Source organism: Trachurus trachurus, assembly GCF_905171665.1.
Source record: "Trachurus trachurus genome assembly, chromosome: 21".
Classification (NCBI taxonomy): Eukaryota; Metazoa; Chordata; class Actinopteri; order Carangiformes; family Carangidae; genus Trachurus; species Trachurus trachurus.
In genome coordinates this window covers 25,254,530-25,273,140 of record NC_139899.1, presented here as the reverse complement: position 1 = coordinate 25,273,140, position 18,611 = coordinate 25,254,530, and the positions used below count along the sequence as shown (strand labels likewise).

The window sequence follows — 18,611 nt, the reverse complement described above, 5'->3', positions numbered from 1 at the left end:
TATGTTCAACTGGGGGTTAGTGGCGTTGTCTCTGTACACAACTGAAGTGCTGCCTCCTCCTGACAGCCTTCATCAATAGGTGGGTGAGATGCTGCTGTGAAAAAAATTTCAGGCTCAATAAGAAGTGTGCGTGTGCACATACATTAACATGCTTTTAGAGGGATCTGGCATTGATGCTGAAAAGGCTGTTATAACTCCTGCATCTCTAGCAGTGGGCAGTGAGGTACAATCAAGACAGAGCTACATAAAAAATATTTTAAAAGCCAAATAGAATAAAAGAAAAATACTTTGCTCACGTCATACATATAGCCTCTTTAGACCAATTTAATCCATGGCGCTATTGGTAGGTAGTCCTTTTACATTATCTACATGTTTCCGTCAATTCTTAAAACTAAAGAAATCCTAGATCATCAAGCAACCCCTTTTCTACCAAGCTGGTACCAGTGCTGGTTCGGAGCCAGTGCCTGACTTAGCACCAGTTCTTTGCTTTTCCACCGTCTAAGCACCGGCTGCTGGTTCTTAAAACTGGTTCCTAGCCAGCACCAACTCCTTGCTGGTCTAGAGCCAAGAACCGGTTCCTCCAGGGGCTGGCGGCGGGGTTACCTGAGCAACAGGACCAGCGCCAAGATCTAGAGAGACGCTATCAATGCTGTATAAGTTTTTGTTATCTGCTATGTAATCGATGTAAACACAGTTGAAGCCAAGTAGCTGAGCTACAGCCGGTGGCCAACAACAGCTAACGCTCATATCGAAACATATCGCTGTCAAAACATAGTTGCCAGTCGCGGCGGTTACGACGAAGACGGCTTCCTTTTTTTCTTTTTTTCAGCCGGGTTAAGGCTGAGAATTATCGTTAATTAGACGGACCACATCGGGTCCGAGCTTCAACTCCCAAGGGTCAGAGACCAGGTTTTAATTTTTCAGGTTTGTTCATAGCTGTAGCAGGCAGCAAAGACAGGAGCAGCTCCTGAATGGGAAGCATTGCTCTGACTTAGCTCCTCACCAGTGGAAATGCAAACTGGTTCTTTGGAGGCACAAGAGTGGTTCAACTCTTGTGTTAAGCACCAGCACCAGGTTCTTTTTGGTGGAAAAGGGGTTAGTCTGAGTCATTTCATCACCTGTTGGTCCCCTATGCTCATTGGTCAGCGACGTTGTTGCCTGCCAGAAGCTCAAAACTGACATTTTATAAGAAACGTTTGCTTTAAACCTTCGTTCGTTTTCAAAAGCTGAGGGATTTTTAGTCTGGATCAGAGAACAATCAGCCACACCGTCGTCATGTGTCAACCGAACTGTCTGTGAATCACAGATTTATGACATGAAACAAGTTTTAATCCCCCCTGCTCCGTTTGTTATGGAGGGGAGGAGACTCTTCTGCAGATAACTCAGCTGCTGGCAAAAAAAAGAAGAAAAATCCACTGAACATCTGGATCTTAAATTATCAGAGAAACAATCAAAACAAAGGTCAACAGTAATCCCAGCTCCTGACTCTTCCCTGACGTCCGGTGTCTTTTGGCGAAAACACTGTGAAACTGCTTCATTCAGAGCTTTAAAATGTCACCATGCAGCTACCGGTGAAACCTTCCTAAACGGATCCAAACTGGGAGAAGCTTACAACAGCTCCCATGATGCAGTGCTACCTGACAACATGACCCAACGCTAAACATTTGGTATCTGCAGCAGAGGTTACATACTGTGCATTTAAGAATATTTTAGGAATAAATCTTCGGTTGCTGTTGCGATGCGACTCGACCGTCCTTGACACGAGCTGTAACTAAATATCTCTGTCATCCTAGAGTCGTCATGAAATTGAGAAACACTGGGAAGGAAACACAAGAGCTGAGGAAGGACGAAGGAGTTTTTCTTTTTCTTTTTTTCCAAGGCCAAATTATATTCAACCAGAAGGAGAAGGAGAGGATTTGAAAGAGTGAAGCAAACAAACAAAATAAGTAATCAGAGGTTTCTAGGAACTGAAGAAATAACAGTCTCTCAGACATATGGAGCTCAACGGCGTCTGACAAGAAAATACAGACGAGGTAACCTCTTTATCTTACTTTTAGCTGCTGGAGAAAAGAGGAGGGAGAGAATGAGTGTTTCAAAGGAGAGCAGGTACTTCAAACATACAGATGATAATCGATAAGACTGCTGAGTGCTGTATGAGCTCACTCTTTGGAATCAGTTTCACAGAAAGTCTGAAAGGTTCAGGACAAAAACCTTCAAAGTATTTCATTGTGTTACGTATTTGAAAGATCTCTGGTGGATCTTCATGTTCTCCTCCGTAGCTCATCTGCATGTGTTTGTTGAATTAATCAATGAATGACCACAAATACTGTACATTTTGGTCCCCAATGCCAACAAAACTTTGGTTTTACAGTTATTTTTGCTTCAGGCTTGTTGACCCTGGTCTAGTTATTTCCCTTAAATCTCCAAATCAGTTTCCAATTAGGGCTGTCAATCCTCTCCCCAAATCAGATTCAAATGTGTGTGTGTTTTTTTTTTAGCTCATTATAAAACACCTATGTATTTTTAAATCCAGGTTAAAAGCATTTCTCTTTCCATGTGCTTATAGCTGAGCTCTTTCTAAGAATTTTAAACGTATCTATTTTCTTTTCTCTGTCTACTTTTTATTCTTCTTTGTTCTTGCTTTTACTCCATGTTTAATGTTTACAATTTTTTTCACTTTTAAAAAATTGTTTTTATGCTGTTTTATGCTGTCCTTTTTAAATGTTTTGTCTTGTAAAGCACATTGGGTTGCCTTGGTATGAAATGCGCTATATAAATAAAGATGCCTTGCCTATAATATTATAAGTAGTGGTGCAACGGATCACAGTTGATCCGTGATTGGTTCCGATCGCTCTCCACAGATTGACACCCAAGTGGTCCGCGGATCGATCGAAAAGGTGAGTGTAGTGTGGGAACACGCGGGCGCACTGCCCCAGCCAAATAAACTGCAGCTCTACGTCGTGCACAACAACAACAACTAAATTGTTTGTTTTATCAACATGTTTACAACCCCACATGTCGCGACGCACTATATTCATTTGCGTCGTTGTGGAAGGCACACGTCCGAACGTCAGTTTCCACTTTCAAATGTTCTCATATTCAAAATAATTTTAATTCTGTGTGATACCGAAGTTCGATCTGACAGCCCTATTTCCCTAGGTTGTTTTTTTTTTTTAATAATTACAACCTGCACAGACAATGCAGCATTACTATGATCACATCTACAATGTAAAACATATCTCTGTCACTAAACAGCAGTCATGACAAGAATGCACAACTGCTGCTTATAGATCACATACACAACTCCACGTTAATTTAAACATTCAGCAGCTGGGAGTCCTGTTAACATAATGAGCTATGTACTGTATGTATAGATGTGCATCATGTCTTCTGCAGACGACAAGGGTCGTCTAACGCCACCTCCACCCACCACTTGCTGCCTTACAAGACGGCACCAAGCGTCGCACAAGCAAAACCACGACTGCCTTACAAAAACTAATTTGTCATCCTGCCACAATTCATGTTGGAGAGAAAATAAAAAACAAACTACAACAACAACAACAACAACACACCACCATAGAGCTGTAACATTTTGAAACTACCCATTTATATTCTTTCTTTCTTTTTTTTTCCACGCCTGCTAATTCCGTTAAGACTTAAATGATATGCAGTGTTGTCGGAGGATGAGAAGTGCTCATTGTTCGGCACAAATTAACACCACAATCCCTGGGAAAAGAGATGATTTTATGAGGCTGCTAACAGGGGCTGGATGAGGGTGATTCCTTTGATTCCTTTGTTTATTCCCTCCAGCATTTGAGCATCCAGGCGGCGTGCCCATCTCTATTTTCTCCTCTCCTGTCCTCTGTGTTTCACTCGGCTCGGCTCTCTGTGCTGGATGCAGACGCCGTCCTGGGACTTCGCTCCCTCCCCTGCCTCATTCCAGATGTTCTGGATTTGGATCTTCGTCCTACAGGAGTCCCTGTGTGTCCTCCTTGTCTCCCTTTCTCTGTCCCCTGTGTTCATATTGTCCTTGTCTCTCCTCTTCCTCCTCCTTCTGTGTGTTTGTTTTCTTCCTCCTAAGACGTGTCAATGATGCACCTGGTCTGTCGTCTTTCCAGGTTTCCATGGTGGGAGAGGAAGTGGTGCTGAATCTGGAAGTCGTCTTCATACAATCTGTTGCTTTGTCATCCATACTGTAAATCTAATATGTGCTCTGCTCTGCACTCACAGATCCTTTCCCAGCTGTTGGAGGTAGCTTTTCCTTATCCAATTCGAGGGTCTACGAACGGAGGATATCATGCTCTGTAAAGACAGCTCCAAACCCCCTGAGGCAAATTTGTGATTTGTGATATCGGGCTGTATAAATAAAATTTGACTTTACTTGACTTTGACTTTAAAAGGGCTGCTCCGGCCATCGATTTATCTGAGCTTTACAGCCTCAGTCCACAGCTCTTTAGGGGGGGAAATACACACACACGCGGCCTCTCCAGTGCCGGCCACAAATCCGTTATCGTTTGCTTTTCACTCGGTCAGCGGTCAGGGCTGAGTGACTGGAGGGTTGAGTCGACAGGCAGAACTATACCGCCTTCAAACGTCGTTAACATGTCCTGATGAGCTGGAGACTTGAGATGTGAGAGATTCTTCCTTTCCGTTCAAGTCTGTGGTGACGTGGCGCCGCAATTACCACTAATCAGCTGCCAATTAAAAGGCAGTCTGCGTCACTTCCCTGTGATAAGTGGTTAATGATGTTGGAAGCTTCTGGAGGTCGTCCTCCCGTCTCCGTCAAAGGAGGCTAAGTAGATTACTAACTGTTCATCTGCTGACGATCAAAACTATCAACAACTATTTGCTTTAAAAAGCTCAAAAATCATTATTTTTTATTTTTCTATCATCATATTGATACATCTTCCAATTAAAATGTCAGTAGCGATGAAAATGTCCCATACAAAGATGCAGACTAAGCCAAGTTTCCATCAGTTTCATTACGCCTGAGATCATAATAATCAGGACATTATTGTTGGTCGTTTCTTTTTTATTTATTTTAGATTTTATCTGAGCCAGTTTGTGAAACCTCTTCTCTGCTGTTTTGTTTTGATTCTGCTCTTTGATCAGAAATAAAAGCCTGCTTGTCGAGTACTTTTCAAAAGTTATGTTTGTATACTGTTAACAGTGACTTTCAAAATGCAAAGAGACACTGAAGTGTCCACTGTGTGATTTTAAATAAGCAAATCCAACATCTAAATTCAAGAGGTTATGCATTTATCTTAACACAAAGCAGCTAAGTACATAAGAGAGGCTTGACCATAAATAGCCAGAGTACGTTGCATTAAGAACTCTTCATTGAACCGTAATGGAAACTACAGGGAAACCATTACCTTCTGCTATTAGATTAAACGTTATTTTGATTTCTGCATTCGACAAACCAGTGTTTTTCCAACGTTATTGATGAACACACCTCACAGAAAGCGAACTGTGTCTTTGTGCCGTGGCCCATTAACCGCAACTGCCGGCTTATTTATTTTTTTTAGCAGTTCTGGGCCGACAATACCTCACGATGTGACAGGTGAATAGTATTGGAACAGTTAATAGTCAAATTCATTCCATTCATTTTCTTTTATTGCCCCACAGCTCTCTCTATCTACAGACAAAGGTTTAATGGCCACTAATGTCCGGGCGGTGTAATTAGCAGAAAACCAAAAGAGCACAGAGCTCTGAGCTAATGCGAGTGGAGAAAAAGGAGAGGTCTTTTTTCTTTTTTTTTCAGTCAATGAACTATGAATTTGGTGGGAAACAAGGTTCGCTTCTGTTTCTGGCAGAACAAAAGGTCTGAGTGACATGACAGGTCCACAGAGAAACAGAGGCTTCCTGCTCCATCGCACCACTTTCTCTGATTTCTACAAAAAAAAAAAACAGTTGGAATGAAGGAGCTGAGAGTGTCTCCATAGTTACCATAACCAGCAACCAAGATGCTGATAACACATGTTTGAGTGTAGAAAAAAATGTTATTAATCATCGAGCCTCATGACTACCATCACTTCAGACATCGAGCTAAGTAAACCAGATTATTGGAGCAGTTGTTTTTCTTGAGATGCTGTGATTTTGCCAAATGCAAATTAATGATCCGAGTGAAGAGCCACATCACAACAGCCAGTCTGATATTGAGGCCCATATTGTCTACAGTAACATATCCATATGTGTTTTCATTATAAAGCAGGTCTTGGGTCAGTTAACAGAAAAATGCACCTTCGCTTTCACACTTCTGTAACTTTGTGATGTGTTTATTTTTACATGGATCACCATTTGTCGTCACCTTGTTGAGGAGGACTTCCTTAAATCATAAGAAAATCAAAATAGTTAAACAATTAAGTCAAACTACAAATATATAGTCAAGCAATTAGTCAAACTATAAAAAATATACACTATCAACAACAATCCCTTATAATTAGTGCAACAAATAGGATAAAAACCTTTAAAATAGCCCGGCTTATTAAAAGCAGGTAATAAGTGTCTCAAGATATGATTTGTTTATGCATGACACCTTTCTTGAGTGTAGTGAAGACAGAAATGGTGCCTTTAGGAAATTGCAATAATAATCTTTCTGTATTATTGGACATTTAAATGACATTTAAAGTGTTTGTCTATCCAATTAAGGTTAGCATAATTTGAACCAACAAAAATGTTTTGTAATCCTTTGACTCGTCCAGGGTTAGGGTGAGAGTGCGAGATAATGGAAACCACCTGCTATCAAAATGAAAGCGTTGGTCCGATGTGGATTTCCTAGTAAATATGGAGAACTGAACATAAGTGTAAGAAAACCGCTCTGCACAGTCAGAATCAATGGCTGAAATCTCCACAGAAAGAAAGAGTGAACAGCTTGTCTGGCGTTTTCAGTGGAAAAGAGCCTTTCACAGCTCCGAAATTGGAAGAATAATCAAAATTGATCATTCAACCCCACTGCGGTCATTAAAACCAGAGGGGAAAAATAGAGATCATTGATCCCCTCACAGTCACAGATTCAGTCAGTCAGTCAACTCTGCAGAGGGAACCGAGATTTTGCACCAAGAGAAAATAATCCTTGAAGAAAAGAGTCGGACAGATGCCTCAATTCTATGGAAAGTAATGTGGTAAACGACTCAACAGCCACCTCAGCTTGAACTGCTGCTCACCGTCGACATGCAACAAGCACGACAACAAGATGGATGCTGATACTCCCTTCCCTGGGAGCGTGAATTGACAGCGTCGGAGAAACTGGCCAAATGGCTGCCTTCAGTCTTCAGTATTCACTATTGTGCGATTGTGATTTCTCCTCGGTATCGCACGGCAATCAGGAAAAGTGGGAGTGTGCTGTGCTGTGCTGTGCCGTGGCCCATACAGCTGCTAGTTTCTTTCTCATTTGGGAGTGTATGGCATTCTCTCAGAATGGTAATTATGAAGGGAACAAAGGGGACATTTAGAGACAAAGGCGGGTTTGGAGTGAATAGGCCAGCTCCCATGTGCGGCGGCGAGTGGTCTGACTCCAAGTGCCGTTTCAGGAGAGACGATACGAGGTAATTATGCAGGAGAACTTGCAGAGTTTGGTGGGGAGGGGGAGATGGAGGTGGAGATGGAGGTGGGCATGGTGGTGTCTACAGAGTGCGAGACCAGATAGCACCATCTGCATTCAGCACGGGCAGCGCTGACCGTCTGGGCTCGCCGTTGCCTTTAATAAAAGCTGGCGCCGAAACAGACAGCGTGCAGCATAAATGCACTCAGATGTACAGTACAGACACACACACGCACGCACGCTGGGGATTTAAATTTCACCAAAGACAGAAATCCTGTGGCGACGACTTTTCACCCCAGTCTGCTGCAAGATGGTGCGCTGTGGACTAATGCCCAAAACCCTGTGCGCCCCATATGTCAATATATAAATATATAATATACAGCAGGGAAAATACGTATTGAGCACTTCAATAGACTTGCATGGAGGCCATGGCAGTTGAGTCTATTACTCATTATTTTGTTGTTTTTTTTTACAACTGTATCTGCTGATTCCAGGTCTCAATGCTCCTTGGCTCTTGAACGAGTCTTCTTAGTTTTCTTTTGACTCTGTCAGAAATCTTGCGAGGAGCTCCAGGTCGTGGCCAGTTTATGGTGAAATGTTCTTTTCACTTCTGAATTAACGGCACTAACGGATAAAATGGTGCATTCAGACACGTCTGTAACCGACGCCATCAGCATGTTCTGCAACATAAGTTTCTGAAGGTCTTGAGAAGCTCTTTGCCTTTTACCCATCATGATGAGAAACCTTTTCATACTTTGGACTAAAGCAGCTGATATTACTTTGCAATACTGACAGACTCCAGCTGCTTTCTTTCCTTCTTTACCTTTTTGCACCTCCTCCTTTTCTTCATGTGTTCAATACTTATTCCCTGTGTCATTTCACTTTATTACACATTACTTAATTTATGGACAGAGATGTTTGGATTTCTTTGTATGTGTGCATTACTTGGGTTGTTGCCAACATCTGGTGAACATTTCATGTCAATGGCTCTATTAGAAATATATTTTCTGAGAAAAATGTTGACGCACAGAATATCAGCAGCACTTGGTAGTGGCACTTTCTTTCTCACAAAATCCATTAGATATCTTGATTAAAACTCAAATATGTAAATTAAAATGCAAAATAAAGGCGGTTCGACATCTATAAAGCTAAAGCTCAGTTGTATCATTACGAATGCTTTTACCTGAGGGACTCTCACACTGGCGGATCAATAAGAAGACAGATACACCGATATTAAGAAATACAGCCACAGCTTGGGCTTTAACAGCTTTGAGCGGCGTGTCGTTGATTGCTCCTGCTCCACTCCCACTAACACGATTCTCTGGAGTGTGAATTCAGCCCCACCAGTAAGAATCGGTGAAATAACCTCATCAGACACATCAATCCCATGAAGGGTTTCCATGCACTAGCAGGGATTGCACAGTGTGGAAATTTCCCCACTGGGGTTAATAAAACGCCACTTTTTTTTTTTTATACAAGAAAATACGTGTCAGCTCAACATCTGTGGATTAGACGGGGTACCTCCATCCAGATGTTGCTGGATGCCTTCACCTTCATCAGACAGAAGCTGCAGATCGCCTCATTAATGTTATCAGGTTCCTTTTTGGCAATTAGATGCGTTTGCTTTTCATTTTCACACCAAATCTTCTATTTTTGTCTTTTTTTTTAACTAGTATTATTTGAGCAAGGATGCTATGCTACTGCAAGTTATACATTCAGTCGGTGACTTCACACCTGGAGCACCAGCTACCACGGCAACGCTACTGCGCACACAGGCCAAAAACCACATCATACAAGTACAAAAGCATTAGGTTCATGTTACACAGGTGCATTTCAATAAATGAACAGCCCCAACCAACAAGTATTGAGTGCATATAGATGGACATATTTTCAGAAGGCCAACATTTCCATATTAAAAAGGTTTTTTTTTTTAATTGGTCTTTTGTAAGATTCACATTTTTTGAGAGACTGAATTGTAGGTCTCCATTAAATGTGAGTCATAATCATTACAATTAAAAGAAATTAAAGACATGAAATGTTTCATTCTGTGTATAATGGATCTATATAATGTATTAGTTCCACTTTTTGAATTGAATTACTGACATAAATAAACTTTTCCAGGATATTCTAATTTATTGAGATGCACCTGTATATCCCTCAAGGTCATCTTACCTCTCTGATCTTGTCTCGTTTCTCTTTGACGTCAGGATCCGGCGGCTCTCCGTCGCTGACGCCCACCACTTTGGGCATGGGGACGGGAGGCAAAGGTTTAGGCCCCGTGTCTTTCTTTTTCATATCCTCCATCACTTTGTTCTTCTCCGTCTGAATCTCAGCCTGCAGCTCCTCACGTGACTTTCTTAGCTTCTCCTTGGCCTCCTGCAGCGCTCGCTCATGGTCTGCCCGAATCTTGTCCCGCAGGCTCTCCTCTTCCTCTCTGTAGGAGACAAAGGTAAGGGGGGGGTTAAGATTTTTTATTTATATTTTTCCTTTTTTATTATTTAGTCTTTCTTTGGATCCCCATTAGAGTCCGCTGGCATTCTCAGAGAGCCCATACAGTGAGTCATTTTAACCAGAGGGAACACACACACACACACAAAAAAAGCAGATACCTTTGGAGAATAAAAGTGCGAAGAGGGATTTCTATTTGGAAATTAATTAACGATGAACTTAAGGAACAAACACTGATCCTTTGGGAAACAGATACTCCACTGTGTTGGAGATGAAAACAAGGAGGAGGGTTGTTTGTTTGTTTGTTTTAACACGTATGGTGGGTAGTCTCACTCACTCCAGTCTAACATTTGATCAAAAAATAATAAGCTAGCGAGCTCAGAGATCCTTTGGCCTGTATGAGGATTCCTGTTTGGCCATGTGTCTCTAATGTGAAAGTCTTTCCCTCTTGAACCTCTCTGAGTGAGGACGGCAGGCAGGCAGGCAGCAGACATCTGACACACCAATCTGACAGACGTAGTAGTAGTAGTCAGGGTAGCGAGGGAGCGCGGGTGATAAACCTGCTGCTTTTATGGCGTTTTAACATGCGTCATGTCAAGCCGGCGCGTAGGACTTAACAGGCGTTGCTGTTTTGATGCATGCGATAAATCCTTGGCTTCACAGCCTCGAGAAGTGAGCCACCAGCTTCCAGGAAAATGAATACATTTACAAACCAGCCATCACCACACACACACACACACACACACACACACACACAGAGAGACACTGCATTTAATTGATGGGGTGCTGTGGCAAACAACCAGCTCGCCTTCTGCAGCTCATTTAAACAGAAACCGTCTACAGCTTTGCAGCACAGACAAAGGGAGTCGAGCGCAGACCTGCTGCATCAAGTGTCGTTCCAACTTGGGATGTCATCACGATTACTTGTTTTCACAATTAATCACGGTATTAAACGTCACAATTATTTAATCCTAAAGGTTCCTAATTACTGACACTTTCCAAAAAAGATGATGTTGGAACCATGTCGGCAGATCAGCGCAACACTAACTTTATTTTCGTTCCATGCCAGTTGCAGACAGAGACGTGACCGAGTGGTAAAGTTTAGCAGATGAAGACTTATTCCCTCCAAACAAACGTATTAAGTCGATGACGGCTCGCCAGCCTGTCACACATGCCGCAATGAAACAGCAGCCAAAGGAGGAAATGCGCCTGATATGAGTAACCACCTGGCTTCGTACGCCAAAGTAAAGGTAAATACACAGTAACTGGGTTGAATTACGTTAATGTCAATTTATGTCAACACAGAACTGGTAGAAATTTAAATGTTAGCCCGTCGTTTGTAAGAAAAGAAAAACGATTTAAAAAAACTCATACATTTGAATACTTAAAATATTTCCTCTGAAGGATTAATAATTGGTCCTATATTAATAGATACTTTAAATATTTAGTAACACTTTATAATCAGTACACACTATTAAGCATTAGTTAAGCATTAATAAATACTGAATTCTTCATTTATAACACATGAATACTCAATAGCATGTAGTTTATAAATACAGTTAGTGCTTATCAATGATGAGTAAAACATTTTTAACTGTGTTTATAAACTACATACAGTACTAATGAGTATTCATGTGTTATAAATGATGAATTCAGTATTTAATGTTTAACTAATCCTTAATATAGTGTGTACTTATTATAAAGTGTTACCAAATGTTTTGTTAAAGCAGAAGTAAGCGGAATGTTTGTGTTAATATAAGTCTTAAATAGTTATATCTTACGACAGCAATCACTTATATAGAGTGTTTGGTCTGAAACACGGGTCTGTCAGTCACTCTGCTCTGCTGTAAGCCGAGGAGAAAACTTTCCTTGTATCCTACAACCTTTATCCAATGAGGAGAGAGAACGGCATAAAGGGGCGGTCCTCTCTGTGTGTGCAGCCAAGGGATGCGCGTGAATGTGGTGACGTAGGGACGAGGGCGGGAACTGCTAACTCCATCAGCTGACAGAAAGTTAGCCAAAACGACCGGATCGCTTACTTCTGCTTTAATATGATTAGTAATGATTATACACATTCATAGTGTTGTAAAATTATTGAATATGATAATCGTGATTAATTTTCTGACAATAATTGTACCAGGAAAATCTATAATCGTGACATCCAGTGTCCCAACCCTATATCTGCTGCTCTGGAGTTACATCAGCTCCGTGAAATAGCACAGGTCGTAGAGGAAGTCAAAGTGAAGGCGAGCAGAAACGACACAGAAACATCATCTGGAGTTTCACTTGGTGGTACAGTGCACCGGCCCCGCGGGTGTTGATGCAACTCTAAGATGTGGGTCAGCAATGAAAAACAAACACAGCAGGGCGATGGAGCAAAGGTGACGGGAGGACAATGACACGGCGCTCTTCTTCTGCTGTTGCATTAGGAAGAAAAACTTCAAAAACTCTCTCCAACACAATCACATCCAAATAAAAACACACTGTCCTTCATGTCTGAGCATCGCGTTGGGTCGTACAGTGATGACTCAAGTATAAACATGGTTTTATTTGTGCTTCTTGTTGGTTTTTTCGATTCATTTTAATTAACTGCAGCTTCTGTTAAGGCGTTAAACACATTTCAAATCAATATGCGTAGCTCATATTTTCACACAGGAACACGTGGGGCTTAAACAAACACACACATGTTGAACTGACCTTCACTTGCTGTTGCATCGTCTCAGTTGTCATGGTAAATCACCTAGTTAAAATGTGTTCGATTTCTGAGTTGCTGAGCTCAATAAATATGAGAAAAGAAAGAAAAAAAAAACTCGAGAACAAGATTCTGTGTGCGTGTGTGCGTGCGTGTGCGTTGACCGAGTGCAAACACGTGAGCCTGTTTATTAATGACCCTCGGTGAGATAAACACAGGAAATGTGGGAGGAACCGATGACCCGCTGTGATTCGTGTGGACTCAGCTGCAAAGCCTCCACAACCTCCTGCAACATCTCTGGGAAAACAACAGAGAACATGTGTGTGTGTGTGCGTGCGTGTGTGTGTGTGTGTGCACATCTTTCTGTAGCAGTAATAATCTCTGGTTATGAGATTAAAGGACACGTTAATCATCATTTTTAGCCTTTGATGTCATAACTGCTTCAACTATTCTACTAATAAACTCCCTTCTGCTGCAAAGAGGGCGGGTGTGGAGGACAATATATCCAGGCTCACATCACTGTAAGAAGAATCAATACAGAAGATAATCAATAGTTCGGTCTTAACTTTACTGATCATTTATGAACCGTGCATTTTCCTTTCTGCAAATTTGAGCCAGTTTGTTTTAAAGGGATAGTTCAACATTTTAGCAAATTGGCCTATTGCCATAATCCCTATAGTTTTAAGAGTAGGTTCGTTACCTTTAATTGTCGGTGCAAGCTGTTTTTAGAACGGCAGAGCAGAGCTGCGAGCTGCTGAGAGCTACACTGTGGAGGCTAATGGGATTTCTTGGTTTCCCTTATCCTCATACTCATCAAATACACAATCCAACAACTCTAAAACGCTCAGGTGGACAAGTTGTGACCTGCACAATCGGGGTCGCTCACGTAAATTTCAAAGGATCGGAATCGCTGTGGTCGGTGATGTTGTAAACACTACACATTCGCAGAGAGTGGGCGCATAGAAATATACAGTTGACTAGTGCTAGTCGCATCATTAAGGCTCTATGGCGCATATTCAATGTCAACAAGTAGGCGACGAGGCTTCTAGTGCTGTAGATCTACCTAATGCCTAATATGGCTGCATAGTGTTATCCCAGTATATTATCTTCTCCTTATCTCCCTCTTTTAGGGAGACCTTGCAACTAATTATGTGGAGTGGCATTTAGTTGGCTGCAAAAAATCATGATTAAAAAATGTCATATTGCAGAATGGAGGGATTTTTGTTAGACTTCAGCCCTGATACAGTATCAAACATTAAACGTGTCTTTGTGCAGCAGCCTGCAGCCAGTAGCAACTACTGCTACTCTTTCATGAGATAGGATCATTTACATCTGATCATATCACAGACAACTTGAATGTGTTCTTTCTTTTTTTTTTTTTACTGCATTGTCAAAGTATCGGATTGGGACTCGGTATCGGCAGATACCCAAAATGAAATGACTCGGACTCGGGGGCATCCCTAGTTTTTAAGTGCGACAGATTTTTTTTGGAAGAAGAGCATTTGTTTGAGCTCAAACTGTACTGATAGTTTGGTTTAAGACAGTATAAGGTTTAAAAACAATTCACATTGTCAACTGATCCACAAATTTTGAAAAAGATAAATAAAGAACTGATGCCTCTGTAGGTGGACACGTTGAATGTTTGCTCATGTTTTGTGCTGGCGTGCCATGCAGACCAGAAAAAGAAAATACCTAATGAATGCGAGAACAATGTGATGTGCACATGTTTAAGCGTGGTGTCTGTGGGCCAAACAGTTATTCTCCAAACAGCTCATTAAGAATTATTTATTTATTATTAACTCTTACACGTGATATTTTATTCTCTTGCTCCGAAGCCCGAGTGGATTCTTGTTTTTATCTCGACTTTTCTTCCCCCTTACAGCAGCAATTTAAGTTCAGAATCCATGCATTTCGCCCTCTGCTCGGGCGTTTGACATGTGCGCATGTATATATCCAAACACAGCATGTGACTAAAGTTACAAGGGGGAGAAGAAGAAAAAAGAAAAGGAAGAAGCAGAATGAGAGTGAGGTGTTGAGTCAGCCTACATAAGACCAAGATGTCAATCTGTTGAGAGTGAAAGTCTGTTGGATGAGGAACAGAAATAAGACAGTATCAGCTGAGGTTTCCTGTTATCACTGCCGTAATGACACCTGAGAGGAGAATTGTCGTTTCCCCTAACACGTCCCGCAATTTGTAGAAATTTGGAAACAGAATAGAGGAGTTGTGGAAACATTTTCTCAGAGAAAAGACATTTACTTTCCTCTGACCCGTCACCTGAAGCAACGGCTGTTTGAAATCACGACGGCGCAGCTGGATCTGCTGGATGTTAGTCTGCAGGTGTGGAGACTGAAGAGCTCTGTGTGCAGTGGGGGATTTCATTCGCACAGATAATCTGATGTACCGTCCAAATAATAATAATATTGGCAGTGCAGCAGAGTAGTGACAAACTCCGACATGATAAAAGATAGTGTGAAATTTCTCGGCATGATAAAGAGTCTGACAAGTATAATCACATCCAATAAGAAACTCACATCCAATAAGAAACTCACTGAACAGTCATGAGCCAAAAAGTCTTTCTTTATCTTTTAATTATCTGCATCTGCATCCATTTGTATTCTGATGTTTATTGTGATCACTGGCGTCATTTTTAGACAAAATCTGTCTGATTAAAGTTGTTTTTTTGTGTCTCCTTCATTAATCAGATATACTATGACACTTTAGTGATTGAAAATGTTTTTGGAAAAAATCAGTCCAGCTGCAGAATCTGATCTCTCTCAGCATTATGTGTGTGTATGTATAAGTATACACAGTATACACATGTGTGTAGATATAGATATATATGGAGGTATTAGTTTAGATAGATATATAAATATAGATATAGACTTTAGTTATTGAGATAGATAGATACTGTATATAAATGGACTTGAGTTATTACTATAGGATGGACTATAGATAGATAGATAGATAGATAGATAGATAGATAGATAGATAGATAGATAGATAGATAGATAGATAGATAGATAGATAGATAGATAGATAGATAGATAGATAGATAGATAGATAGATAGATAGATAGATAGATAGATAGATAGATAGATAAGTTTTCCTTCCTTCTTTTTGTATGTTTGTTTGGTTTTTGTTGTCTTTTTTTAGTTAGTAGTTATTATAGTCTTTTACATGTATAAAATAGAAAAATTCAAATCCAATGAAGTAATATAAGATGTTTGTTAATGGTGGTCCATCTCGTGTAACCTCCTCCACGTTGCTTCCAAACATTAATATAAGGGACCTGACACGTCCTCCATGAGGGTGAACCGGGACGTTTTCCAGGTCGTCCAGAGAGCGAGGAGGAGACACATGAAACGAGGTAACGAGGAGCATCAGTGGCTGCACCATGCACTGCACACACAGCCCACTTCTCCACACACACACACACACTCCAGGCAGGCGAACCAGGGAACAAACACTCACTCATTCTTCCCACTAAGGTGCATGGTGAGTCAGAAAAACTAACGCAGAGGTGCAGATGACGAGGGCAAAACTCAGAAAGAAGACGCCACTTGGCTTTCTGTGCTCAGACAAAAACCCAACGAGAGAGTATAGAAGCCATCAAGGTTACTTCTGTACGACAACAACGAGTGTTGTATCCATCACTGCTGTAGCCGTCTCGATTTTTACAGAAAAGAGAATATAATGGAGCAAAAGGCACAAGAGGGGAAGTCGTCAGAAGAGCAAGGAGAGGACTGAAGCAGCACGGAGAAAAAATCTGTATGAAGAAAGAGAGAAAATTATGTGGGACAAAGAACAAGCTGAGAGGAGGAGAGTCTGAGAAAGACTCTGTGTGATCAGCTTCCATCAACCATCAACCATCAACCATTTTCCAACACCATTTCCCCTCTGTTCAGGTTCACTTGGGGCTCCAGTTTTTCCCAGAATGCACTGCGCAAGCAAGCAAGCGACGAGGTAAACCCAGGCCATTTCATGCGTTGTTTCAGAGCGAGAAACAACGTGCAGGATGGAGCGAAATGCGAGAGAAGGCGAGCAGATAGACGAAGCGCTACCGTACTGCGACCGTGACACAAAGTCAAAAAGACGAGAGGGGAAACAAAAACGAGAAACGAGACAGATGTTTTCTACTAATTATCCTTCACACACACACACACAATGTGCATCCATTTTATAATTCTATCGTAACGTCGAATGTGGGGCCAACAGAGACCAAAATAAACAGCTTCCCAGTTATGCAACAACATCGTTCTGGAAACAACTCATAAATATTCATATTCGCATCTCTATGTGTCTGACTTTAATTGATAGAAAACATATTTTGCAACACCGAGACGGCAATTACTGTGCACATGTTTGTACTGGTGAACGCAAAGCAGCCGTAAAAGTGACAGGTTTTAGTTTTCTGGGGGGGTTTTTGCGTGTTTATGCGTAGTGATGCATGTGTGCACAAGAGAAATGCAGAATTTGGGTCTCTTCTATTTTAAAGGTGTGTGTTTTAGTGACTCTTGCAATTTGTGTGTGTGTGCACCCGGAGGGGGTCACGCCTCTTCTGTATGCCATCCTCTGTGCCTCTGTGAATGATTGTGCCCTGAGCAACATGCATTTAAATGTGATATTTAGATGGTGCTGATGTCGGACGACTGTTTAATGTCTCGTGAGTGTTCGTGTTTGCATGCGTGTGTGTGTGTGCGATGCCGTGGAGCGTGACGAAGGGAAATGAGGAGGTTAAGCTGACACCATCAGATCTAATGGGCGCTGCTGATTCTCCCCCGTATAAGTTTATGTACACATACATGGAAATATGTTGTCACGGAAGCACAAACACCGTCATACAAATGTGCGCACGCCACCACACATTTCCACTGGAAACTCCTTCCCACATAAGCATGCAGCCTCCTCCTCCTCCTCCTCCTCTCCTGAGCATCACTCCTTCCTCTTCCTCCAAGCCATTATCAGACTCACTCTACCATCGCCGGTGATTCCCTCCTTTCCAGTCTCATGTAATGTCAAACATGTAATTAAGATCACATCAACAGCTGCCCGACTCCATTACCGCGACTCAGACGAGCACCGGTCCAATCTATCGCGGCCAAACAGGTGACCACGCTGAGCCTCGCCTCCTCCTTCTCCTTCTGCCTCATTTACATCCTTCCTGTGACCCCGCCCCCACATTCCCACACCTTGACTGACACAAGTAGAGCCCTTCCTCCCTTAAAGGACAATTCCAGGCAAATTCAACCTGGGGCTCTAGTTTCCTTACATTTTAAAAGAATGAATCTGAAGATTTTCTTTTTAATGTCTCCTGTTCTGCAGTAGTTCTGTCTAGTACGGTGGCCTGGAGGTGCAAATCAACATTACAAAACATAAAACACTTTTACAAATTCTGAAACAAATTTACATTTCAGAAAACAAAACTACAAGTCTTAAAACAAAGTTACATTTCAGAAAACAAATTTACATTTCAGAAAACAAAATTACATTTTAGAAAACAAAATTACATCTCAGAAAACACATTTACAAGTTGCAAAACAAAATTACAATTCAGAAAACAAATTTACAAGATGCAAAACAAAATTACATTTCAGAAAAAAAAATACAAGTTGTAAAACAAAATTACATTTCAGAAAAAAAAATTACAAGTTGTAAAACAAAATTACATTTCAGAAAACAAATTTACAAATTGCAAAACAAATTTACATTTCAGAAAACAAAATGACAAATAACATAACACTTTTACAAAGACCAAAACACTTTTACAATATCTGAAACAAATTTACATTTCAGAAAACAAATTTACAAGACACCAAACACTTTTACAAACACCAAGACACATTTACAAGTGCCAAAACACTTTGACAAACTGCAGAAACAAATTTACAAAAAGGCCAACATCAACCGGAAAGGGAATGTACCAACCC

General features: G+C 41.2%; 1 protein-coding gene across 1 annotated transcript in view; it reads right to left on the bottom strand.

The window, feature by feature from the left end:
• The window catches only part of man1a2 (mannosidase, alpha, class 1A, member 2), a 176,703-nt gene that overhangs the window by 130,840 nt on the left and 27,252 nt on the right, over nt 1-18,611 (bottom strand). Inside the window, exon 3 of the mRNA XM_083997156.1 lies at nt 9,716-9,977. Within this exon, the coding sequence (XP_083853282.1) occupies nt 9,716-9,977 (262 nt within the window). The remainder of the gene's footprint in view (nt 1-9,715; nt 9,978-18,611) is intronic.